General features: G+C 41.3%; 1 protein-coding gene across 4 annotated transcripts in view; it reads right to left on the bottom strand.

The window, feature by feature from the left end:
• Window positions 1-25,158, bottom strand: part of RNASEH2B (ribonuclease H2 subunit B) — a 45,637-nt gene extending 20,479 nt beyond the window's left edge. For 2 of the 4 annotated variants that reach the window (XM_086620823.1, XM_086620814.1), the window contains exons 1-5: window positions 25,086-25,155; window positions 11,143-11,214; window positions 8,080-8,187; window positions 5,719-5,795; window positions 2,975-3,095 (exon numbers count right to left, since the gene is read on the bottom strand). In XM_086620823.1, the coding sequence (XP_086476949.1) occupies window positions 2,975-3,095; window positions 5,719-5,795; window positions 8,080-8,187; window positions 11,143-11,214; window positions 25,086-25,149 (442 nt within the window). In that variant the 5' untranslated portion in view covers window positions 25,150-25,155. Of the gene's footprint in view, window positions 1-2,974; window positions 3,096-5,718; window positions 5,796-8,079; window positions 8,188-11,142; window positions 11,215-25,085 lie in introns of all 4 variants that reach the window. The other 2 variants (XM_086620832.1, XM_086620807.1) reach the window with 2 other exon arrangements.
• Between the last annotated feature and the right edge of the window lie 1,214 nt (window positions 25,159-26,372).

Here is a 26,372-nt window from a genome sequence, read left to right as displayed (position 1 = left end):
GACAGATGTTAAATGCCTTAAGATTAAACTACGAGTGAAATAATGATGATGTTAGGTTCTGCCAAACAGATGAGAGCTGCAGAAGACTCAATACAACAGATACTTCTTGCCCTAAAGCCCTACTCCTTAAATGAGAAAGGCTACAAAGTGGACAAGTCTCAGAGCTAGAAAAGAGTACCTTAGTCATAATATTGCTATTTTTACAGGCAATAAAAGACATGAGAATATGAAACACATAGAAGTGGATTGAACAGAAAGGTGATCTGTGCATGACAGGCAAGCATGCACCATTGTGTCTGTTGCATAACAGTAAGCTTGGTGTTCTAAAAAACGGAAGAAGTCCTATCAACAAGCCCTGCTATTATTTTCTACCCAATCCAAACCTGAACAAGAAGCAGCAGGTACTTGCCTAGGGACATCCAAGAACATCACATGCAGCAGGTGTGTGCATGTGTGTGCAGGCTTTAATGACAAAAGCAATTTTTACCTTACATTTCAAAACAAAAACCAGGACGTGAACATAATTCCTTTAATAGTTAGTACCATTTGCTGGCAAAATGACACAGACTTATAAGTGTACGTAATACATTATGCTCTGACGGGTAGCAACTGCAAATACAATTTCAGAATGGATACAGAGGTTAGACCAAGACAGAAGACCTTTTCTGTAACAAATACTTCTATTTTTTTTAATTTTTCTTTTGCTGTGAAGAAGTGAACATAAATACTGCACAAAGGCAGCACTTTTCTTCGGAGGAAGTGCCCCTTCAGAAAAATAGTCCAGACCTTGTCCTACATTCCTATACAGACTTCTTAGTTTGACAGTTCATCACCCCTTCTCTCACCTCTAGCTCCTTAGCGAGTGTTAGACAAGTTGTAGGGCACAGCAATTACTTAAAAGCTTAACAATAGTTTTTACTGGAAGTATTTATCACTTCATGGGAAGGCAAAAGCAATTTTGCAGTTCAGATGTGCTTGTATTAAAGAAGCCTTCTCAAAAGTCAGAACTCACCCAAAGGAAAAGGTCATTTACTCCCAGTGACATCGAACGTAACCAAATGTTTTCCGAAGGTTCTTTCATAAATCCAGGAGTATCACAATAGCGCATAATTCCAACTATTCCACTCCCAGAGGAATGCAACAACGGTCTTGCTGCCCAGAGTTCCTGTTCTCTTGTTAAAGTGATCATTTTCAATGGAAACATGTCTTGCCCTAAAGTTCAGACTGTTTTCTGGGGGGAAGTAACTGCCCTACGTTACTGCATATGCACCACATGACACAGGAAACACTTCAACTTGTGCATCTAAATCTTTCCGGAAGAACTCACAGCTCCTCCCCACCGTGATGTTTTATGCAGCAATAAACCGGTCTGGTGTTTTACTTCTTACGGTTTTTATTCTTCCATCATCTTTCTTTAGCCACTTCCCATTTATCTCTAGATCATCTAAATATTTCTTCTTTTATATATCAGCAACAAGGGCAGAGCATTTTGTGAAAACAAATTCCTAACATTTTTGGCTTTTAATCTGTGTACCTCAGCTCCTTGGAGAACTCTACATGCATAAGGGTCAGACAGCTTAGCTGTTTTGCACTTGATGGTAGACTGCATGTTCTCAGACTCCTGTAGATCTCCATCTGCATGTAGGTAAATCTCCATTCACTATGAGGAAGTCAGCAAGCATAAGGATGCTCTTTAAAGGGTTGAATATAAGAACTGAGGTCTTGCATCTCTTGCAAGGTCTGCCAAGCTGTGAAAATGATGTGAATGCTCCTTCCTCTTCCCTAGAAAGCATATACTGTCCTCAAATAAAAGTCTCCATACCAAAGGAAATTCTAGGCAAAGGTTGAGGACACTATGTACAGAATTGATACTGTTATTTTTTTTCATTTAGGTTTTCTCTCTCATACACTTTTGCACCCCAATCAAGGTTTATTTTAAAAAAATTAAATCTTTGAACTTAAACCCATGTCCTGGTTCTGGCCAGGATATAGCTAATTTTCTTCTTAGTAGCTGGTACAGTGCTACATTTTCAGATTTAGTATGAGAACAATACTGATACTACACTGATGTTTTTAGTTGTTGCTAAGCAGACAAGGACTTTCAGCTTCCCATGCTCTGCCAGGTGCACAAGAAGATGAGAGGGAGCACAGCCAGGACAGCTGGCCCAAACTGACCAAAGGGATATTCCTTAACATAACATCATGCTCAGTATATATACTGGAGGAGTTGGCCAGCTGCCAGCTGCTGCTCAGGAATGGGCTGGGCATCAGTCAGCAGGCAGTGAGCAATTGTACTGTGCATCACTTATTTTGTATATTCTTTTATTATCATTATTTTTTTCTGTCCTATTAAACTCTCTTTATCTCAACCTATAAGGGTTTTTTTCTGATTCTCCTCCACCTCCCTTTGAGGGATGGGGAGTGAGCAAGCGGCTACGTGGTTTCGGCTGGGGTTAAACCACAACAATCCACAACACTAAATTATGCAAAGCTAGAAAAATTGTGCTCTCCTTTCTCTCTTCTTCAGCTTTTTCCTACTTATTGTTTGAATGCTTTGTGACAAAGGGAGGGAAAAAAGCCAAACAGGTTAACAGTTGGCTTCTTACACACCAAACCATAGTATACTAAATAATTTAGAGAGATGTAAAATTTCCATCAAAAGGCGAAGAAAGTTCATAACACGCACAATAATGTCAAGAAGCCTGCTTTGATCAGTTGATGATTTTATGATACGTAGCAACGACACTGCACAAGTAATTTAGAGTTACAGTAGATAGTCTGAGATCCACACATTACCATTTACAGTGCTGCAGTGGTGACTTCTAAGCCTAAGCTTCTGTTTTTAAAGCACAGCTTCATCCAGCACCTTGGGTGTTTGGTAAAGCAAGAAACAATATTTGAATCTATCTTGTAATGAAGTGGCACTAACAAATCCAGTCTTTTTTTTTGCCCCCCTCCAGCCCCTTTTTTTCACCTTTTTCTTCTGTTACATGATGTATGTATTGTTTAACATCTGCGCACTTCAGCAGCAATGGGCAGCTAGGGTAGTCTGAGTCTAGCACAACTTGATCAAGTGGCTGGAACTTTCCTTGCTGCTGAAAATACATCAAAGAGATTATAAAAGCATTATTATAATGTTAAGACACATATACACACTACATATATATAGAAATATATATGCATGCAATGGCCATAGCTTTAAAATAAAGGATTTAAAGAGGATTGAATTTTGAACAGTAACACATGACACATTCAGAAACTGATTACAAAGCAAACTATAAATATTTATTTCAAACCAGTAAATACCTGCAAAATGCTGAACTCTTCAATTACTGCACTTAAAAGACCAAATTTAAAACAACATGGGGAGAAACTAATGTGAAGTACAGCGGGATTTTCTGGAAGATGACATAAGACACAGTAGTCAGTATGTGCCAATAGTGTTTTAGACCAAAACCTGTTGGATTAAACCCAGTGTCATAACTTCCATTTGAATTTTGCTTTTCCTTCCATAAAGATAAATCTCAAAGGAGCAGGGCAACTTCTGGAACACAGTATTAACCTTTCACCTCTGCAAAGTCAATTCCAGTTTGGCCACAGTATGTATATTAAGTGATTTTGGCACAACTTAAATAGCCCTACACATGACAGAACCATCAAACAAACTTTGCTTTTGCCAAACAATGCATCATCATTCAGCACGGTTTGGCACAACTGGCAGCCTTCCCTTTGGAAAGATCCTTTAGTGCATCAGTACAAAGACTCAGAGAGCTCTCCATCCTTAGAGAGTGCATGGTCTCAGGGACCAAAGCTGAAGTCACTATACTGGTCAGGATCAAGAAAAGTACTTAGGTATATTGCTTTCATTATTAATTAATTTTCTTGCTAGACAGTCAGAGACTTAATAAAAGTAGCCATCTATTGTTAAATCACAATAAAAAAACCCAAACAAAAACCCTGAACCAAACAAAAAAAACCCACAGAAAGTATTTAAAGTTTTTTTTCTCCTAAAAAAAGAAAAGGCGCAATAGCAATGGCAAAAAGCAGGTTGTGAGAGGCAGAAATAAAGCTGCAATGAACTGTTTCCTACAGGTAACTTACTTGCATGAACCTGCTTGTATCCTGAAGCAAGACAGCCACATTTACATTGTGCAGCGGCACACAGCCTAAGCCAAGAAAGCCTGCTGGATAGGAGATGGCTGTGCTCAGAAGACACATTAAGCAACCCTGCATCACACTATCTAAAACAAAGGATGATCCTAAGATACCCAGTGAGTACCTTGATAATAATTAGTTCAAGCCAGAAGTGACTGTGCTGCATTCAAGCTGGCCTTGCATGAGGAATCTGCAACACAATCCTCAAAACCTCCCTTTACTGAAGAACACGCTAACTTAAGCAGGGCACTGCAGGAATGCATTTGCCCTTATTTAGGACCCGGAACAGCTCTATGCATTTATCTGGCACCATGCCTGGCCTAGAAAACCAGAAAAAAACGTACTGAGAAAATAAAGGGCAGTATAGGACTCTTCCCGTGCACAGAAACAGCAGGAATAGCCCTTTATTCAGGCTACCTCAACGCTCTACCGCATAGACAGCAGAGATTTGGTGTAAAGCTTGGTGTAAAGGGATGCTGAATTCAAACATCGAGCACAACACCTAGAGAACGAGCTCAACTATTGCTTGTGAAATGACTGCTTCTGATGGGCCACCCTGAAGCAGGAACAGACCACAGAAATATGGAAAACGTTTGCACATGCTATACCATAAATAATTTAAAAATAATTACAGAACAATAGGTTACTAGTACAAATGTCTAGCAGGACTTTATTTCTTCACCATATAAAAATTGTTCTCCTGCATTCTCTACTTGCAATCTAAAGCAGAAAGTAGCAAGCAATCTTATAGGAAATGCTCTTACAGCAAAAGCCCTTAGGATGCATAAAGTGAAATTACTGCCTCTATGAAAAAAAAAAAAACAAACAAGGATCAACATTTTTTGAGGTCCTTTCCAACCCTAACCATTCGATGATTCTATGATTTACATTTTGCATTATGTCTTTTTTTTCTACAGGCTGATTATGAACAATAAATCATTAACTTTGCCTATGCCTTTTGATACACTCTGGAAATTTAAGTGAGGTATTGCCACACCCAGGATAACTCAATTAAGCCACTTATTAATTATCCAACTTCTGGATACTTGATCATCCCGTTGCTGTTCTAAGACACAGCATCTCTACAAATACTGCTTCTACAAAGGCAATGTTTACCTTCAAATTTGAACTGTCACAGAAATGGTGGTTCTTCCTCTCCCACAGCATCCAAATTCTTCTTTCTTTTTCTCTTCTTTCTGACTCATCTACTGATGCCTCAGAAAGGGCACTAGTTTGTTTTACTCTGATGACATCTCGTCATTTAAAATTCAATAGTTCTGGGATAGGCTCTCACAAAAGGACAAAAGAGATTCTCTGCTTCTTTTAAAAAAGGAGGTGATTAGGTTTTGTTTAGACTGCAAGCTGACTCTTGGAATATGCTGACCAAAACACTTGATGCAAACAAAAATACTTCTAGGGTGGACATCTCAGCTTTAAAAGCAAATTAAGTTTCCATTATTTTGGAGGCCCTTCTTTGTAAAATTAACATAACTTCTGCAGAAAATGAAGTCAGAAATAACACTTTCTCCTGAGAATTCCAGTGAAAAAGTAAAGCAGGCTTACCTCCTTGTCTGCCTTTATGAGGTAGTAAAGTACCAGAAATAAGGGGTCCATCGGTGTAACAAACAGCAGGCGCCCATCTAAGTCACAAATATGTAAAAGTAAGCTTAGTACCAAGAGACACAATATATTGTGCTTTTGGGGTTTTTTTTTAGGATGTTTTTCAGGAATGTGGGAGAAGAGGAGAATTTTTTTATATATATATGTAAGTATCCCCACATTTTAATAAAACGGGCAGGAAAACAGTATTGTGATTTTATATTAAAAATACAGAGAGAACTCGATTCTCAACCCTGGTAAACCAAAGCATAAGCTCCACTGCAGATCTGCTGGCTTCAATCACTCTTAGTTTTGCCTTTTTCTGGACTATATTAAAAACAACAAAATTGAAGCTGCCCTCTATTGGCAGATTTGAGTGTAACAGAAACTTCTTTTGGGATACCAGATGTATCCAGTGTACTCCACCTCAAACACTGCGCAAGGCAACACTGCTGACATAAGAGCTGGGAAGGGTAAGAAAGAATTCCAAAAGCTAGTTAAGTTAGATCTGCTTCATTTGTAAGGGGAGAATCTGCATGCAGTCTCCCAATAGAACCAAATAAATAGATCACAAAATATAGCTCAGTACACTGTATTCAAAGTTACGCACAAAGGAAGAACTTGGTCTCCCATTGAAACAGACACCTCTACCCATCTGGAGCTTATTGCAGGACAATGGCTTAGTCAGGCTTTTTGTATAATTGTAGATAATTGGAAACAATGTAACATCAAGGAAATTCACTAATGAGACCCAAAAATTGATGGCAATTTGACATTAATTAGCAAAGCTAAAGCAAATAAATGTAATGGTTTTTGTTTTAACTCTCATGATTAAGATAATTACAGAAGAGGAAATCCTATTGCGATGGTCCTAAAACTAAGAGAAGATGGGGTGGGAAGAACATGGTTTGGACAAAGCTGATACCCAGTCTAACATCTGTATTACTACCATGATGCATTGCATAAGGCAAAGCAAGCACCAGGACTACTTGCAAACATGAAAGCTTTGATAGTAAAACTGAAGGGAAAAAAAACACTAGCCATGTTCTCAAAGCTTCCATTTAAATGCTTTCCACTGTAGCTCTGGGAAGAAGTATTTTTATTTGTTCTAAAGCATTCAGACTCACTATAGGCGTATAAAGACCTCTGCCCTTCTCTGTAGATAACAAGATAATTTGCTTTAAATGCAAACACACAGCTTTTTTTTTGTGTTCTTCCCCTGACCATTTCAGAAATGCAGCAGCCCTAACATTCAAGAACAATTTTTTCCCCTGTACCTTTTAAAGAAAACTGAGGTGATGATTCCTTAAGGCAACTGTTTCTCAAGGGCCAAAATAGAGGTTAGAAAGGGAGGGAGAGAATACAATGTGGAGCAGGGAGCCGACCCAGTCTTTTGGCTCACCCCCAGATAGAGCACAGAAAAGCTCACAGACATACCGCTTTCATTGCCATATGCACCTGTAGAGGATGTTTAAAAGTTAACACACGCTTTGGGATATTACCACTAAAAAAGGCATATGTCCGGTGGGGCTGTTTTTATTTATTATATAAACAGTCTTTTTTCTAGTTAAAAAAGGACAAAATAAATGCACCTTCATCTCCTGAATTAATACTTACTGCTTGGTCTATGGACACGCTGGCAGAGAAACACTATTCCAAACACTCCTATAAAGGACTGTTAAAGCTGCCACAGCAGTTAGAGAAGTTTCCTCCTCATTTTCAGAAAGGCAAGCTAGGATCAGAGAACAACTGGGATGATACAGACAAGCTCACTTCAGACAAAACACTGAAATGGTACCTTCAGACAGTAGGCCTATCCTGAGATCCCAGCACTCACACAGGGGACTACAGAGGTAATTAAAAGAAAGCAAGACCATACTTTCCAATGCTTGGAGCTCTAACACACCACTCTGCTTAGCTAGCTAAGGCCTTCCAGCCCTTTTTCCCCTCCCATAGGATAACACGTATTTTACTCACACTGAGGACTTGCTGGTCTGATTGACAAGGCAAGCTAAGTATTTTATGGCACTTCAGTTTAAATACAATTGAATTACTTCCCCCCTCTCCCCCACCCCCACCCCTCCTCAAAGGCAAATGAACATCTGTCTAATTGAGGCTGCCAAAGGCAGCCTTTTAAAGAGAGACCACAAAGCCCCCAGCCCTGGTTAAATCCAGATGGCAAACGAGTGTGTGAGAAGGTGGGGATGTGATGCAGCATGCCTCAAACAACTAGGAAAAACACCTGTAAATTTACTAGAAGAGAGAGGGAAGGTTTGTGTATGAACAATAGTTACAATTGGAGGAAGGATACATTGTATTACTCACCTTGTTGAACAGTCTGACCTATAAACCAGGAACGATATTCCTCATGAAAAGCTTTTACTTCAAACAGCTGCTGTGCACCACTATTAAACAAGTAAAGGGTTGCTTCCCCTGTTGAAAAGAAATCTGGTTTGTGTTTGTAAGCTTTCACAAAAATCAAAAGAATACCCAATACGTCTGAAGAATGTGCCTTATATACATACAGACACACAAACATACACACATTCTATATAAACTCACTACAAAGAAAGCTCTGAGAAAGAAAACTATTATATACAGATGTTCGTTTACCAGCTCTATAAACCAAACTGAATTTGAATCAATAAATAAGATGTGCGAATACTTCATCTTACAACGCAAAGCCTTTGATCCAAACCCAAATCAACATCACTCAAGAAATCAGCTTTTGTCTGTACTGAAGGAGTAAAGTGGAAAACAAGAAAATTCCCTCTCCTTCCATCCTGTTTGTCTCCAAGGTATCAGGCTCTGGGTTAGGGGAACAAAAGTCTCAAACCTTCAAGTGACAATTGGAAGTAATTTTTTTGTTTGAACCAAAATGGATTGCCAATGACTCAGTATGGGTAGAGAAATAAGGTGAACAAGGAAGCAAAAAGAAGTTGCTTCAAAGTCCCCATCAAAATCTTGATAGTCTGGAAAGGAAAAGGAAGGCTTTATTTCAGGCCATCCAGGCAGGCACAGCTCTGCCACTTCACGTTAGTTCTGGGTTATACTGAAAGGGTGCTGAAGATGTTGCAAACAGGATTGGCATTTTCCGTATCTAAAACAGGAAGTTCTCAGAACTACAGAAGGGACCACGGAAATTTGGTCAGCTGAGTCTGTTGGCTGGACTGGTCCAGTCTTGGTTATCAATCCATCTTCAAGAGACAAAAGCAACTACAACATGGTAACCCTACTCAAAACACATAAATCACAAAGATGCACTGATTTGGAGATCATGGGCTGGCTCAAAAACATCTCAGTGTAAGCCTCTACAAGTCGGCGTTAGCCCCGCTGTTCTCAGTCTACAGAGATCCCTAGGTGCAGGGGGAGGTCAGCTAAAATAGGCAGACGCATCACTTCCCAAAAATAACTGATAATGCATTTTTCTCCCTTTATCCAAAAGGCTGACCAGATGTTTAACCTCACCTAAGTATACAGTTTCAGTTCTCCAATAATAATTTTTCTTTTGGGGAGAGGAGGGGAGGAATGAGGAGCAGATACAAGAGGGAACAGAGGTTTTGATCATTACCATGTGCTTCTCAACAAGGGTCTACACCACAGTTTGATCAGCGCCAGACATCAGACTACTCACAGAACAACTTATGCCTCCTACACCAGTGAGCACACTAGCCAAATGCAGTGGCAACCTAAAAAATCTCGGGAAAGGGACCATTCCTATTGCCTGACTCCAGCTCCTTAAATTATTTGCTTATGTTAAAAGGATGGTCATCACAGGATCCCAACAGTGTCATTAGATAGAAACTCTAGGGGATGGGGAAAGAACCTAGGCAGCTTTGCTCACAACTTTACCAGTTCAATTAGTTGCTTCGGTCTAGTGGTATGGTTATTTCCCTTCTTTTAGTTCAGCACTTTGAAAAATGCTTCTTGTGGTACTTTGAATTGCAGGCCAAACCCCAGTTTATAGTCTTTGCAAGGGATAGAAATTTTGTCCTTTTCACCTGTCTATAAAAAGGGCCACGCATACTTCTATTTAATAAAGTAGTTAGCGTGAATTCTATAGTGTGCTGAGTTCTTCAGTGCGTATTTGCACAATATCTGGCATCAACAATTCATCTGTTAGACCCAAACGTAAGGAAAATACATTAATAGGGTGTTCTCATTCCTTCCGTTTCCAGACCCTATACTTATAATAGGCTACATGACTGAAATATTTATGCAGGTCTATAAATAAGCTCCTGTAAATTCTAAAGGAACACACCCAGGTAATCATTGTACTTTAGTTTTTTCCCAGAAACCTTTCCCAAGACCTCTAATTCTACAAGGTAAATAGATCTCTTCTTCCACAGCAAAAAGCAAATTAATATCTATGCTTTTAAAAACACAACAAATTAGAAAGTCAATATAATACAGCAGGTGGAAATTATCCACGGCTATATATTCCCACTGTAAATCTGAGCAATCAAAACACGGGTATCATGATGAATAAGTGATTTCACATTCTGTATTTTTTTTAATGATTTTCCTCTTTCAAGAACAAGTAGCAGTTATTATATCATGATATTGTACCTGAAGACTTCCATTACAAACGTACATAAATAGCAGCAGTGAATTTCAAAACAAAAACATACAATTTAAATCTACAGAAAACAAACGAGCTTATGAAAAAAGGAAAAAAACAGCAAGAAATGAGTTTTTCACACAAAATATGTTAAGCCCAGCCAAGGCTTAGTGCAAGTTTCTGCTGCAGTATCTCATACTCCAATTATTACATTACTCATAAAATAATAAACCCTTGACAAAAAGAACAATCTGACTAGAAGAAAGTAACTGTGGGATGGTGGTGTCATTATATCGCCTGCATTTGATGGTCTTAGCAATGTATTTTGAATGAAAAACGCTTCATCATCTACAAACGAGAAAAGAGACACCACCACTTGGACCAGGGAAAGAAGAAAATTAGATTTAAAAATGAAAAGACTCAAAAAGCTTGGTAAGTATAACTGACGTACTTCTTCTAACTCTAACTATTTATTTTATAGCATAAGATGAATGCTATGAAGCCTGAATTTGGATTAAAAAAGTGCCCAGGCTCAACACCCAACACTGTAAGCTCCCCAAAACTAATGCACTTAAAAGCAGAACTTAAATTACACCTCTTTTTTCTGCTGCCAATATTCCTGATGAATAAACAGTTCAACCAATTTAAATTATAAAAGAAATCCTAAATGTTTGCACAGCATTAACTATCTGGCATCACCAGCAATATCTTTGGCATGTAAGACTTACACTATCATCACTATTTCAGCTTGCAAAATATGAATCTTTTGGTGGTGGAAGCAATCAACTAGAACATTAACAGGCTCATGTCACAATTCCAAAACTTGCCTGTGCTTGGATTGCGCAGTTTTGTAAACAAAGGTTCGCTGTCAGGTGTCTTAGGGGGGTCAATAGCAGCCTCTGTAAAGGGAGAGGAAAACATTATGAACTTTTAAATTGAGAAGTATTTCACATTCTGCCATGCTTCTCCAAGAGACTCAGAATTAATTGGATTGACATATTTTGAAAACTCACATATTTTCTGCCTAAAAGTTACATGCCTCAGCCCAAATTCATCCTACCTGATCAAGGCACCTAAATTATGATTCCAGACTTCCTGGCTCTCTCTTTCTGCCACAGGAAAGATAAGTAGATTTTGAAAAGCACTTACCCCCAGAAAGCCTCAGGCAAGAGGGCTCCTAAGTGTGACATTTCAGTAAAGTGAGATGAACTGATATGTTGCTCTGATTAGTCACAAAGACAACAAGAATGCTCTGGTAAATTGGGCCATGCACAGTGTGGACACGAAAAAGTTAAAAGCGCAAAAAGTATAATATTTGTGGGAAGAAACAGCAGTCCTCTAAAGCTTTCACAAAGTCAGATTAAGCAGGAATATGGAGCAGGAATTGTCTGAGTGGCTGTTACTTCTGTGAAAAATATGCATGCTTGTTTATCTGTTATGTATAATATTGAAAAATAGGGAGTACATTTAATTCCCTCCACAGGAAAAAGAAGCTGAGAGAATACAGCACCTCTGGCTTATGCTTCTGACAGTCGTTCTCTTTTCTGTGTCTTTAAGCAAAAAAGACAAAAAGCAGAGCCCCGCAAGTACAATTTCTCTGTGAAGTTAAAAAAAAAAAGTAAACAGCTTCCACAAGGATGCTGAATTAAGTCTGAAAAAACATCTATAAGGATCCCCAGTTAATTATATTCTATCCAAGTTCTCTTTGTAGGGAAAGTCTCACTCATATTTATGAAAACAACTTCCCACATCTGAGTGAAGGGCAACATGACAGCATCATCTTTCTTAGCTTGCACGCTGCCAGTTCTGTCCCAATTCCTTTCATATAGGCATTCATCAGAGCAAGGAGAATTACTAAAGCATTTCACATACATAACCAGTACCCAGGCCCCAGAGAATGGACTGACAGGGATCAGGCTGATGTCTATGTTATGATGCTGCTGGGGAAAGCAGAGAGGAGCAGCAGAAGCTATACACAATGGAGGCTGTTGGAAGTAACAAAAGTGCCACTTCGTCTGTCCGTCCCCTTCCAGTAGCACTCAGGTTTGCAGAAAGGGAGAGAGCACAGTTCTTTTCTATGGAAAATAGGGAAGAAGGAACCTTAAGTATAAGCAAAAATAGCTGTCCTCCACTCTGGCTGACAGCCTATCCCCAACACCTCTGGAAAGGACAGGTGGACTTCTCACAGGCTGTTCACTGGCACCTCAGTAGCAAAAAATGCCCCAAATAACCCTTATCTTTCACATCCACTCTTTGTTACTCAGTTGTGCCACAAACAGAAATTGCCCACATAAAGACATAAGCAGGACTTAAAAAGCAAGTGCGTTTTGTGATAAAGTGTTGGAGGACAATAGTTCTCAGAGCTGTTTGGAGAATTTATAGTAATTTTCTTCTCCTGAATTTTAGCTGAGTCTTCAGGTAGCTTGAAAAAGTGCTTTAAAACGTTTCAATGTAAGTTGGGGTTTTTTAATGGAAAAAATCCGTATTTGCTAACCAGACTTGCTTCATATGCTGATACATAAACATACACGGTTGTCAAGACACATTTGTCCTGGCAAAGGCAAACTTCAGATTTCTAGAGCTGTGTATATTTCAATTCTTGACCACAGTTTAACATTAGTGTATTTTTTGTTACTTTTTAAAACACTACAGTGATTAATGACAGTGAAAGAAACACACTGCATGTGTTTACTTTGATGTGTTTCACATGAACATGTTAAAATATACACACTAAATGTGAGTTTCAAAATTTAAAACAAAAAGCAAAACAAAAGAAAACCCCAAAGGAACTTTTAGTGCTCACTTGCTCTGCTTTCTTCATGCATAGATTTATGAACCCTGGGAATGAGTCCAGCTGAGCCCTAAGTTGCATCTTGTATAACGTGAGCAATTGGGTAGACAATCCTTCCTAATAGAGCTGTTTTTAATGAAGTCCACATCTTTATATAGTCGATACGTTCTTTTCCTGACCTTCTAGAAACGCTGAATTTATCCCTCCTCACTAAGCCTGGGAGACACCTGCACACAGGGAGTGCGCAGTGTAACAAACCCAAGAGATAACAGTGTCCCATCTCTTCCTCATCAATCTCCTGCCTCATCAACCCAGACAACCACCCTCCATCACTTTGGCCTGCCCCATGCTATCCCAGGCCCAACACCCTCTGCTCTGCCCCTCTGTATATGCAGCCTGGCTCTGCAGCTGCCTTCGTTCAGCCAGTAGCTCTTCGCCATGCGAAGAGCAGCACAGCTCCAGCTGTTTACTTCTTTGGACCTCCCTAACCTCCGTGAGGTTCATCACTGCACAGATGACAATGATCACACCCTTATGAAGAGCCGAGTTGTATCAGTCCCAGTATCTCGTGCGGATGGGATGAGAGTATACATCACCTTCTCCACACAGCTGCCACAGAAGAACATTCACCAGAAGGGACATGCACATGTGCACACACACAAGAAGAAGTGAAGGAGTGGACAAAAGCAAAAGTGGTTTCTTTGAGTTCCTTTTACCTTCAGTTTCCTCAAAATGTAGGCAATACCCCACTCCATTTCCAGGGCCAGCTGAAGTGTATTTTTGTTACAGATTGGCTCTACTAGATGTCAAGTTGTCAGCTAAAAAGAGGCAATCAGAAGGACGACTGCTTGAAAAACTGGATGCAATATTAATGTGGCCTTAAGGGCGAAGAAGGCCCTATTTATCTGAATTTAAACACTTCATGAGTAGGAAAAAGCTGAGCAAGGGATTTTTGAAGTTAGATGTCCAAACCTAACTTGTGTGTGTTCTGGCCTTAGGCCAGGAAAGGTAACTAGATTTCTTTAATGTCATTACATTTATCAGTCCTTGTATTTGGGCAAGGCTCTCTTACAGTTAAATAAATAAAGACTCCTTAAAAAGCAGTAATTTTCTAGCAAAACTAAGAGTTAAACTAGTTTTCAGTTGATTTTTTTTTTTTAGTTGTAAGATTCACATCTGGATAAGAAATAATCTTACAGAAAATAAGCAGACAAAACGGACATTACAAGAAGAGCTTTTTCTGTTAAATCCTAAAGGAAAACATCAGATGATTGCCACTACACTTGCTACAACAGTTTCCATAGCTCAGCCCTGAGAAACTTGTTCATCTAGAAGAATAACGAGGGAGGTAAGACCTTCATGACTGCATATTATACTCTCTACCTACTGTCTTGCAGCTGTAAGCTGCGGGTAACACAGAGTCAGTATGGGTCAGCTTACCAATAGATGTGCCAGTACAGTGTGCTATTCTCTCAGGACGACATTCACTACTAGGATACAAAAGTTTGCTGATGACATCAAACAGTGTGATGTGGTTGACACGCTGGAGGGAAGGGATGCCATCCAGAGGGACTGTGACAGGCTGGAGAGGTGGGCCTGTGAGAACTTCATGAAGTTCAACAAGGTCAAGTGCAAGGTCCTGCACGTGGGTCGGGGCAATCCCAAGCACAAGCACAGGCTGGGCAGAGAATGGATTGAGAGCAGCCCTGAGGAAAAGGACTTGGGAGTGCTGGTGGATGAGAAGCTCAACATGAGCTGGCGATGTGTGCTTGCAGCCCAGAAAGCGAACCACATCCTGGGCTGCATCAAAAGAAGCGTGGCCAGCAGGTCGAGGGAGGTGATTCTGCACATCTACTCTGCTCTCGTGAGACCCCACCTGGAATACTGTGTTCAGCTCTGGAGTCCCCAACACAAGAAGGACATGGAGCTGCTGGAGCGGGTCCAGAGGAGGGCCACAAAGATGATCCAAGGGCTGGAGCACCTCTGCTATGAAGACGGGCTGAGAGAGTTGGGGCTGTTCAGCCTGGAGAAGAGAAGGCTCCGGGGTGATCTTGTAGCAGCCTTCCAGTATCTAAAGGGGGCCTACAGGAAAGCTGGAGAGGGACTTTTTACAAGGGTGTGCAGTGATAGGACAAGGGGCAATGGCTTTAAAATGAAAGAGAGTAGATTTCGATTAGCTATAAGGAAGAAATTCTTCACTCTGAGGGTGGTGAAGCACTGGAACAGATTGCCCAGAAAAGTTGTGGATGCCCCATCCCTGGAAGTGTTCAAGGCCAGGTTGGATGAGGTGTTGAGCAACTTGGTCTAGTGGAAGGTGACCCTGCCCATGGCAGGGGGATTGGAACTAGATGATCTTTGAGGTCCCTTCCAACCCAAAGCACTCTATGATTCTAAAAAGTACATATAAGGGTACAGAAAGGCTCAATTAATCCCGTCCCAAGGAGGCATCTCAATTAGCAAGCCACTCTCTAAATTGCCAGGGAAGACAGACGAAAGGCATTGCCAGGAGACAGTCAAACCCACCTAAAGCCTTTATCGCCCCCTGCAAGTACATGCCTCTGTCTCTACTGAGCTTACAGACACCTCCAGCAATGCAAAATAAATCCAGACGCAGTACAGCTACAGTAGAGGAGGGAGTTCTGAGGTAAGCACAATGCAGGACAATTAAATACCAACACTGGAGCTGATAAGTATGTCTGCTTTGCTTAAGTAATACTCTACTGTTCATTCACTATTAACCAAATCACGCAAAGTCCATCTAAAAATGTGGGTGATATATCCAACAGTTTTACTGGAGTCTACAGGCAGAACCTCAGAATCCTGAAGCTGAGCAAAAAAGACTATAAAAGCTCAAATGAAGCTTTCCATTACAGGAAAAGAGAAAAGCCTATCGTATTTCGTGGAGGTCAGACATACAACCAGGCAAATTCTATAAAATATATAAACAGAACAAAGTGAAAATGAACCAGCTGTCAAAGGATTTCTGGCAATAATTTCTTCCACAATGGATAGATACGAGGCTCTAATGAATCTGGCTATTAAAAAAAAAAAGTGTTCGCTGGTACAGCAACATGAGTAAATTGGAAAAGAACATAAAACTCCCACTAAGATCTATGAAACTGTTATGGATGATGCAAAATCTATTCACCTTTTTTAAAAAAGAAAATGCTTATAGAATATTATATATAACAGACTAATATCAAGTTATATGGAATTCCCATGCAAAAAGCTGCCAGCCAAGCAAGCAAAAAGGCTGTAAATATCTGTCAATTGCGTAAGAGGAAAAAACCCTGAGAGCACAAATTTCCCTACCACCATCACCCTGCAAAAAAACAGGATTATTTAAAAGTCTGGAAATATAAAGTTAAGATTTCATTTAAAAACAGATATTAAAGTATACGTCACCTACACAAGTCTTTTCCATTCCCTTCTTAACTTCTAACCATGCACGAAAGGTGTGTCAGATGGAGACATTATGATGAAGCCCATTCAACGGACATTTTATGGAAGACTTTAAACTATGTAGCCTAAGGGTGCAGATACAGCTTAAGGGTGCAGCTATGTTAGCTCTAACAATAGTTTTATTTATTTTCTTTTTAGAATCAGTTAATCCTGAAGTAAATAGTTTTAATTCAGTGCCTGTGTTAATGGTATAAACGCAAGGTGTCCTCTGTCCTGCAGCATGCCGTGAAAAAAGCCCAGTGAAAATGAATTAATAAATCCAGTACTTTGCAGCACCCAAACTTTTGACAACTTTTACAAGTTACAAGGTAATTAAGTATTAGCACAATGACTGAATTCAGGTATCCACAGACTGAGGATGTAGCTTCACTAATGCCTTCAAATGACCAAAGATCACGGGCCATCAAAAAGCATAGTCCCGAGGTCCCCATCTCCGCTCCCTCCCTGTTGCACATCTCTTGTTGCTTCCTTTCCATCAAAATTAGCAATTCCATGGCCACACGGCAAGCCGGCTCAGTTCACTGGTCCAGCTGAGACACAACCAGTCACAAAATAGAAGTATTCATTCTTACTCAGATCAGTAAGCTGTTCTCACTCACCATATGGTTACATGATCACCGGAACAAAGGGACAGAACCCATGGCAGGAGCAGATGGCATAGAATATAACCTACTCTGTACGTGACACTAGGGTCTTTGATCAGTTTAAGCTAATTAGAAAACTGGATCATATGTGACTTTACAGAGGTGGGAAAGCAAGAGATGAGCCACAAGACTATGTTGTTGCTTCCTTGGCTCACAATACTCTCGAGGGAGTACTAAATAGCACAAAATACTCTCAGAGGAGTACTAAATAGCACACAGTTTGATTGACCTCTGCAAACAGCCTCTTTTGCAGGTGCTTACATGTAAGGTATGGGTTTGCACTTGCACACGCCTGATTTTTGGAAATATCTTCTTAGTTGTTACTCAGTTATGTTCACTTGATGTTGCCTGCTTACCCTCTCCTTGACCATACACAGTACTAGCTTCAGTGAGGGGACTTTTGCCACAACTGTTGTAAAACATAGAATGGTTAACAGTTCAGTAATCACAGCGTTTATTATTTTGTGCCCTAAGGAAATAATGTTTAATGTGACATAATTTACACCCCTTAAACTCCCTCTTGCTCCCACTTTCCACCTGAAAATCCTATGATAAAACACAATGAGATCTAAAAATGGCACTTTCTATCTTGAGCAAAACTTCACGTGGAAATGCTACTAAACGCTTGGAGTGGTCTTTTGCTCCAGCATACAGCTAAATAGATAGAGCTAAATATTAAGACTTCTGCCTGAGAGCATCTTTTGGCTTTCCCTGATGCTGGCACAGCTCACTTCTTAGGCCAAAAAAAACACATTCATGGGATCACTGGCAGCAACAGACAGTACTAATTCATCCATTTCTGAAATCTAGATGCTAGGCAGATCATGCAGGGGTTTGCGCTCAGTGAAGGAGAGGTCAATCTTGAGAAGTTCAAGAACAGGTTATCAGTTGAAAAGATAAAAATTTCAGACTTCCCTTCTCAATATTTACAGGGTCAACACTGGTGCAGCTGTATTACTGGCTGAATCAGCCCTATTCCCATGTGCAGAGAGGCCTAAGTTGGCATAAGTTGGTGTCTTCCAAGCCAGATGGCAGAAAGCAGAAGTAGGAGATGGTGTTACACATTAAAACATCTCTTTTCAGTTATTTTATTTGCTGTGCTTCCTTCTGGCTCCTTAGCTTGCCAGTTATATCTGCTTTACACACAGCTGAGCTCAGTATGCCTTTTAAGAGATGACATATAAGAAATGGTGCAAATTACCTGCAGGCAAAAGGCTTTGTTCAGGAGACGCAAATGCCAATTTAGGGGGAGGTTAAGTAAAATATGCCCAGACTGCTAACTTCTAAAATAAGTGTATTCACATTCACCTTATTAAGACAATATACAAATATGTACACATATTTTATGTAATTTTCTGATGTTTTAAGTCAGCTGTTAAAAACATACATATTTGTTTATTGTACACATTACTCCCGAGTTCATCTAAATTATTCTGGAGGTATTAATGCCCAAGTATCCTGCTCAAATTTATCATTCATTACAACTTCCGAATGAAGCTTCCTAACAGCCCAACAGCATGGCCTATTTTGTAGCAGATAAATTGAACTGGTTTTCTAATGATAAATAAAAGCATGTATCAACACATTTTTTAAGTGCAAGGTGCCAGAATGGAAAAAAAAAACAAAACCAACCTTACTTGATTTTAAAGCAAACTACTGTTACACAGTAAGTATTTGACAGCTTCTTTTGCTATGACATCTTCTCTCAATATGACCCAAAATTTTCAAGTCAAACGCTTCCTCTGTTGTTGCGCGGAGACGAAAGTTCCTTAGTCTCATTTGAAAGAAAGAAGGGTTAATTTAATGTGTGCTGATGCCCTATGGTTTGGCATCACAGTCCATTTATTTCTGCCTCCATCTAACTTTTGGCATCTATGAGATTTGTTCAAATGACTTGCCAAGTCTAATGTGAAACTGCTCCTTTTATTTTTAAATAAGTAATTTCTAAAAATAATAGGATTGTTAAATTTCCCTCCCCCCTTGCAATCCTTCCAGTGCTATTCATATGGCAGTTGCCATAAAACAATAAAAAAGCTAATCAATTTACTGTTTAAGAAAACAGCAGACTGAAAAAATGTGGTCATCTAAATTTGTCTCGTCCAGAAAAATAAAGGTTGAAAATAATTTTCAGCTTGCAGCTAACCCCTACTTCTTTTCCTAATATAGACAAACACAGAACAAATTAAATACAGCAGTCTTAACTTCAGGTGTAGAGTGGAACACCAGACTTAGAAAACTGCCTTCAATTCCTGACCTCTTTGCTAAAATCAGTGAAGGATATAAATAGTTCCAGTTCTGACATAACACCTATCCCTGACAAAGTGTACTGAAAAGAGACTGCCCTTCACATCCATCCTGTTAAGCAGCTGGTGTGATTTTGGTTGCTATTGGTAAGACCAGTTTGAAGCCATTATATAAGAAGGTTTATTTGTTACAGAGAGCCCAGGTCAGATCTATGTCACACACAGTGACATTATTGCAGTATTTGAGTTTTCCAAAGCCCTGCCCTTAGAACCCTACAATTAGGTGGGGTCTAAGTTTTATTTCTCTGTCTAGAAAATAAGTTCTAGTTCTTAAGATTTTCAGAGAAAACATTAAAAATGCTAGTTCCATGGGTCCAACTCAAAAAGCAAGTAGAAATATCCTATATGCACATAAAAAAACCCTCATTGGTTCAGCTAGTAGGATTTTAAAAAAATGTACATGAATACTCAGTAAACACAGGCAGAATCTCCTCCACTAAAGCACATCGCTAGCAACTTTTTAGTTGTAAGAAGGTCAGGTTTAATCCTTAGGAGCTACTTCTTTCTCCTTGTATTTGTTCAGTAGCTAGACCAATACAACAGGAAGCCTGCATAGGAAGCTCTACATCTCTCAAGGAGAGGTTTGATACATGGGCAATATAACATCCCTGATTATTCAACTACTACGAGAAATGCAAAAAAGCACAATCTGGAAACTCAGCCACCCACCAATGAAGCCCATGTGAGTCCTTCAGGACTTATTTAGCACTTTGGTGTCTCTGTATCACGGTTCCTTCGGAACTCCAGATTCGGGAGGTCTTCTTAACCATCGACGTCAACTACCCTGCACAAAGCAAGTTCAGATCTGAATTTCCAGCCAAGCTAATAAAATCCCCTGGAACGTGGAGCACAGCACAGAAACACCCAAGCGGGTCTGCACAGAGCCAGCTTGGGCCCATCAGGACTTATTAGTTCAGACACTGTCTGAAAGCAGCTGCACTGCCAAGCCGGTCCTGGAAATAGCAGAGATGTGTTAACATGGCACAGCACTTGAACTAATAAACTGTTAGTGCTGAGCTGAGTCTGCTCTAGGCCAAATCTGGTGCCTGTATATCCACAGCATAGTTAATCTGCAACTGGAGAAACTGCCCAAAGAGTTGACTCTATTTCAAGCTCACCATGCACAGTTCTGCCCCTGCCCACATGCCCAAGTTTTTCGTCCTCACCAAGTTTTCTGTCCTCATCACCTCCCTCCATATGACTAATCCCTCCATCTACCCTCTTCCTGTTTGTTCAGTGTTCCCTCTCTTTTCACATCCATTTCTCAACCTTCCTCTAAACGTCCATGATAAGGCTGCACAACGTAAACCAGCAGCTTCCAGTCTTTCAGAAGTGATTAACGTGGTTACCACCCACTCCTCATGCTACCTTCTCCACAAGACCAATGCTTCCTAACTCCTCTACCCCTGGCTTCCAAGCCAAGGCTTCCCCCTTTTTCTGGTCCTTGGAGTTTCAAGCCCTAACAAAGGAACAATTACACTTATAAAAACAAAATAAAAAGATGATTGTATTGGCATATCAAATCACCCTGCCTTCATGGAAAAATACAAGCATCAGCAGAAACATCATCACAAGAGCTCTCACCAGGACAAGGGCAGGCTACCATTTCTAAAGGTAAAATTTGCTATCTTACCTAGAAGTTGCTTACCAGCCAGCCCCAAAATGAATTTTTTTGAAAAGTCATATATGAATTTTAGGAAAAATTTATTTACTGAAAGGGTTTTCAAGCACTGGAAAGGCTGCCCAGGAAAGTGGTTGAGTCATCATCTCTGGGGTATTTAAAAGACATGTTAGATGTGGTACCTAGGAATGTGCTTTAGTGGTGGACTTGATAGTGTTAGGTTAACGGCTGGACTTCATGGTCTTCAAGGTCTCTTCCAACCAAAATGATTCCATGACTCTACAATTGTCTGAGGCTCTCTTTTCTCCTTCCTATTCGAACTTCCCCTGTGTATCCGTTCCAAGCCAAACAGCTTGAGTGTCTTGGTGTGGCAACGGGCTGGTGAGAGCAAAGACTGACATCAGGTTGCTACTGATAAGAACAGTGAACAAGGCTCTTTCACTGCCATAGGAAAGCATGAGGGGAGGCAAAGACTGCTTGAAATGAAGCACAGGGTGACTGGCATGGTGACTGAACATGAATTCTGCCTCCCAGTTCAGGCAATTCCGCTCCTCCTTCCCACTCTCACACCCCTCTATAATCCATCCAAATTACCTGCTGAGCTGTGTAGTTTGTAGCTCTGTCCTATGATGCGTAGGCACGAGATAGACACTGACAATCAAAGTTTTACAGTACTGGAAATATAATGATAGAGTTAATGACTTGCAACAGAAAGTGACCGAGTCTGGCCCTCCAGAACAGTACAAGAGGGCTGGCATAAAACACATCACTGGTAAAACAACCACTCCAACTGCATTACTCCTCTACCCATAGTCATGACTATAACAAAGAAAATGGTCAGTTCTACCTGACAAAGGAGATTTCTTGTTTCTGAGCTGTTTCCAGAACATTGAAATAAATATAAAAATCAAGAAATCAGAAACAAAATTGAAATTTACCTCAGTCATCAAACATGCTCTGCATAGCAAAGCAGCAATTTATTGTCTACGCAACATAACACAGCCTATAAATGTGTACTGAAACAAGGAGATTGGTAATAATTTTATAACCTTCAATACTAAAGCAGACAAGCATACTCTGCTCACTTTCTATGGCAATTAGAAAATGAAATCTGCCTGCTTTTTAGCTGCTGTGTTCCAGATATCAACCCAATGTTGCCAGTTGCTGAAGTCCAAATAAGAAAGAATCTCGCTTTTTTCTTACATGTACTTTTTACACAGTTAAGTGTTTCTACATGTCACATAAGCAGCAGAACCATGGTTAGAGACTTGTACAAAAATCAGACAAATTCTCAGAACGACACAACTAAGGAATCAGAGCAACATATGCACTGTTGTTGAGAACAGTCACATCTCTGCCTTGTTCTAGGAAGCTATTGTTGAAGCTCTAACAGTCTAAAAGATTGAAAAACACCAATATCTAAGAAAACAAGTTCCAGTTCTCACTGTTTTGTTTCTATACTTCTGACAGACCTCATTGTTTTTTAGACTAAGGTATCTAGCCTCTTTACAGAACTAGTCACCATCTCAATCCACACAGGAACTTTTAAGATGTCACAGTCAAAGCAAGACGAATGGTATATATCCAAGTGGAGATGCTAAGAGGTTGTGTAGGATGGTATACATTATTAATCTTATAAGGTTATAACCTTCTTAACCTTACAAGCTGTTCTAGGAGGCAGACTATCCTGGTGAGTAGTTCAAACTAACTCAAGCACTTGAAATCAGAACCTTAGAAAGTGCCTTTTTTACAAGAAAAGTTTTGGAGCTTCTTGCATAGCATTAAAACACACCTTGCTCCTTCCTCCCACTATGCACAGGGTAAGTGCCACACATACAAGAAGATAAATAGGCTATTTATACCTACAAGGTGTTGGTAGACTTATTAACCAATGATATTAAACCCACAGCCAGAATCAGATCCTGCAATTACTTACACCAGTCATTTTTATGCATGTACGTAGCATAATGCCACGCAGGTGTTATGAAGATATGGATTGCCATATGAATAAAATTTAATATAATCAAAGCAAAAGCATTTTTTAAATAAATCAAATTGCATCCATCTTCATTCCTAAAACTACTCAGGTCTTCCTACTACAAATTCTGCTAAATGGCCAACGAAGAACTTCTGAAGTCCACTCAACAAAGCAGTTATGAAATGTAAAACTCTGAAAACTGACAGATATTAACTTTAAAAATCTCTTTTCTGAAAAAAATGTTAAATCCAAACTAAAACAATTAAATCTATTTAATTTCAGCAGTCCTATTCCTACAATTGGCAAGTCTCATCAGGTGTGGAGTTTTGAAATTATCAGCCACAGCCTTTTTTTAGAACCACTATGTGCTTTGAGGTGCTACTAAGGCTTAATAAACTTTCTTACAGGTCTGGAGTACTATATAAATTTTGACAGAGCTGTGCTGGCATAATTGGTAATACAAACTGTCTGGCTTCATGAAAGTTACAAGCTCTGGCTCCAATCCTGCAAACACTTACTGAAGAATTTAACTTACTGCACAGAACTGACTACTCATGCATAAGTTAAGCATATTTGTAAATATTTGCACAGTATGGACATCTGTTGGCACAGGCAGTCATCTGATACAAGATTCAGCTTTAAATCCTAGTCTGTAGAATCAATATTAAAAAAAGGAATTCCTCACTTATAAATTCCTTTCTTAGGCATCAAGCATGTCAGATACCAAAGGGTGGAATTGAAAAGTTAAAACCAGAGGAAGAGAGGAATCGGTGAAATCGTAATAATTGGTTCTGCTTCTCATGCAACTAGAGAAGCGTGGTTTCTTACAGATGCATGTCTCAAGACTGAACCCCTGCCTCGTTTTCAGCCTTTTCTGAACAAAGCTCTTGCTATACCTTTCCTTTAGCAATGCCATTTATAGCATTTCTCACATCATCACAGACATTTTCACAACCCTCATAAGATTACTCCAAAGAGCTCCTCATTTTTATCAGGCTTAGTTGAAATTAACACTGAAAAGCTTTGGGCGGGGTAAGAAACAGGCACAGCACAAAGCTGACTCACAGATAATTGTGGAAGTTGTATTTCCTTAGGAAATCAAATTCAAAAAAGCACTTACGAAATGCCTCCTTCCTCATTTATTAGTGTCTTAACTTTAAGCACGTTTCACTCATCCTCTTTACCACAAAAACTTCCCACAATCTGTGCATTTAAAATTTTAAAGCCTAATTAATACTAACCAGAAATAAATGTAAAGGGGAACAGGCATCTTCCCATTTATTCAGTGCTGTGACAAAAACTAAGCCTATGCAGTGTTTAAGGCCTGTGTATATTGCACCTGCAGAGCTGCCATGGGGAGGTCTGCTTCTTCAGCCTAGAGAGAGGAAGAGCTGAGGAGATCTCACTCTGACTTAGGGCTTATGGTTTCCAAGGAGTTTTTTTTAAAGCTAAGGCTTAGGGCACTAAACCATTTCCTTCAAAAAAATGCAGTAACGGACAAAGACAACGGAGGCAAGGTGGGCTGCCAGCAGCAGAGAGACGTCAGCGAGTCTCCATCAGGGACCTCAGTGACTAGATCTCTTCTACAGCTCCTCCTCTCAAGGATCACAACTGTTTGCAAATCAGGGGCTAGCTGACCTTTGGAAAACCCTAATGACACACAAAACCAAAACGCATGGATGCAATGAGGGAAACAGGGCCCCTGGAGAGGAGAAGGGGGGTACTCTGTAGGGCCTTGTGTAAAGGCTGTGTCTCAAAACGTCCTTACCACACACCGGGGCCGGCTGCACGCAGCAGCCCAGAGACCTGCCCTAGCTCTCGGAGAAAGGCACCCGTCTCTTGCCCGAGCGACAGCCCGGCCCGGCCACGATGCGGACAAGCACCGCCGGGGCCAGTCAGCGGGGCGCGGTGGAGGGCGAGAGATCGGCGCTCCGGCAGAGCCTGCCCCGCCTCAGAGCCCCGCCGAGTTACCTGGTGCAATGAGCACCCACTGGCCAGGGTGCGCGTCCGCAGGACGCTGCTTCGCGCCGTGCATGCTCCGAACGCCCCGGCGGCCGCCGCCCGCGCTGCCGCCGCCGCTCCCGCCGCCGCCGCAACATGGCGGCGGGGGCGGGGCCGAGCGAGGCGGGAGGAGAGGCGGGAAGAGGCGCCGCGAGCTCCCGCCCGGCGGCCGCGCGCTCCGCAGCCCCGCGCATGGCGGCGGGACGGCGCCACCCCGCGGGCGGGAGAGGGGGGCGGGCGGCAGCGGAATGCTGAGGCGGGTGCGGGCTGCGCGGTCGCTGCCCCTCTGCTCCCCCCTCACGGGCGGGGAATGGTACGAGCCGCTGCGGGCGGCACAGCGCCGCTCCTCAGCCCTCACGGGCCGTTGGGCGTGTAGGGGGAGAGGCGGCGCCCCGGAGTCCCTCAGAGTCTGTGTCCCCGCCCGCGGCCCAGCAGCGGACGGGCGGCAGGGCTGCCTTCCCAAACATGTCTTCCCTCTCACACGCTGAGGTCCGGCAGGCAAAGGCTTCCTGTTAACCCTTTCCGACCGCGGGACGGGAGGTGGACGTTCTGTTAGGGTCCGTGGCAGACGCTGGGGCGGCCGTAGCTGAGCGGTGCCTGCCGCTGCCCCATCGCCGCCAGCCCCTGGCAGGAGGCAGTGCCTCTGCCGAAAGCTTTGTCTTCAGAGGGGCACAGCTTCGGTTAGGTGCCATGAGTTTTGGCTTAATGGCAGAAATGCGAGGCCGTGGAGGTGATTAACAGGTTTGAACGTCCGATATGAGGAAAGGCCAAAAGCTGAGGCTGGAGAAGGAAAGGCTCAGGGAGATGCATCTAAATCCATGTACATAAATACCTCATGGGGGGAGTAAAGAGCATGGGACCAGGCTCTTCTTAGTGGTGCCCACTGACAGGGCTCGAGGCAAAGGGCACGAACTGAAATGCAGAAAATTCTATTTAAACATAAGAAAAAACATCTTTAGTGTGAGGGTGGTTGAACACTGGAGCAGGTTGTTCTGTTCTTAGTGATAAGACAAGGACTACTGGCTTTAAACCGAAAGAGAGGAGATTTAGATTAGATATAAGGAAGAAATTCTTCACTCTGAGGGTGGTGAGGCACTGGAACAGGTCGCCCACAGAAGTTGTGGATGCCCCATCCCTGGAAGTGTTCAAGACCAGGTTGGATGAGGCTTTGAGCAACCTGGTCTAGTGGCAGGTGTCCCTGCCCATGGCAGGGAGTTTGGAACTAGATGATCTTTGAGGTTCCTTCCAACCCTAACC

This window comes from Tauraco erythrolophus, chromosome 1 (assembly GCF_009769465.1).
Source record: "Tauraco erythrolophus isolate bTauEry1 chromosome 1, bTauEry1.pri, whole genome shotgun sequence".
Taxonomy (NCBI): Eukaryota; Metazoa; Chordata; class Aves; order Musophagiformes; family Musophagidae; genus Tauraco; species Tauraco erythrolophus.
This window is presented reverse-complemented; position numbering and strand designations above follow the sequence as displayed.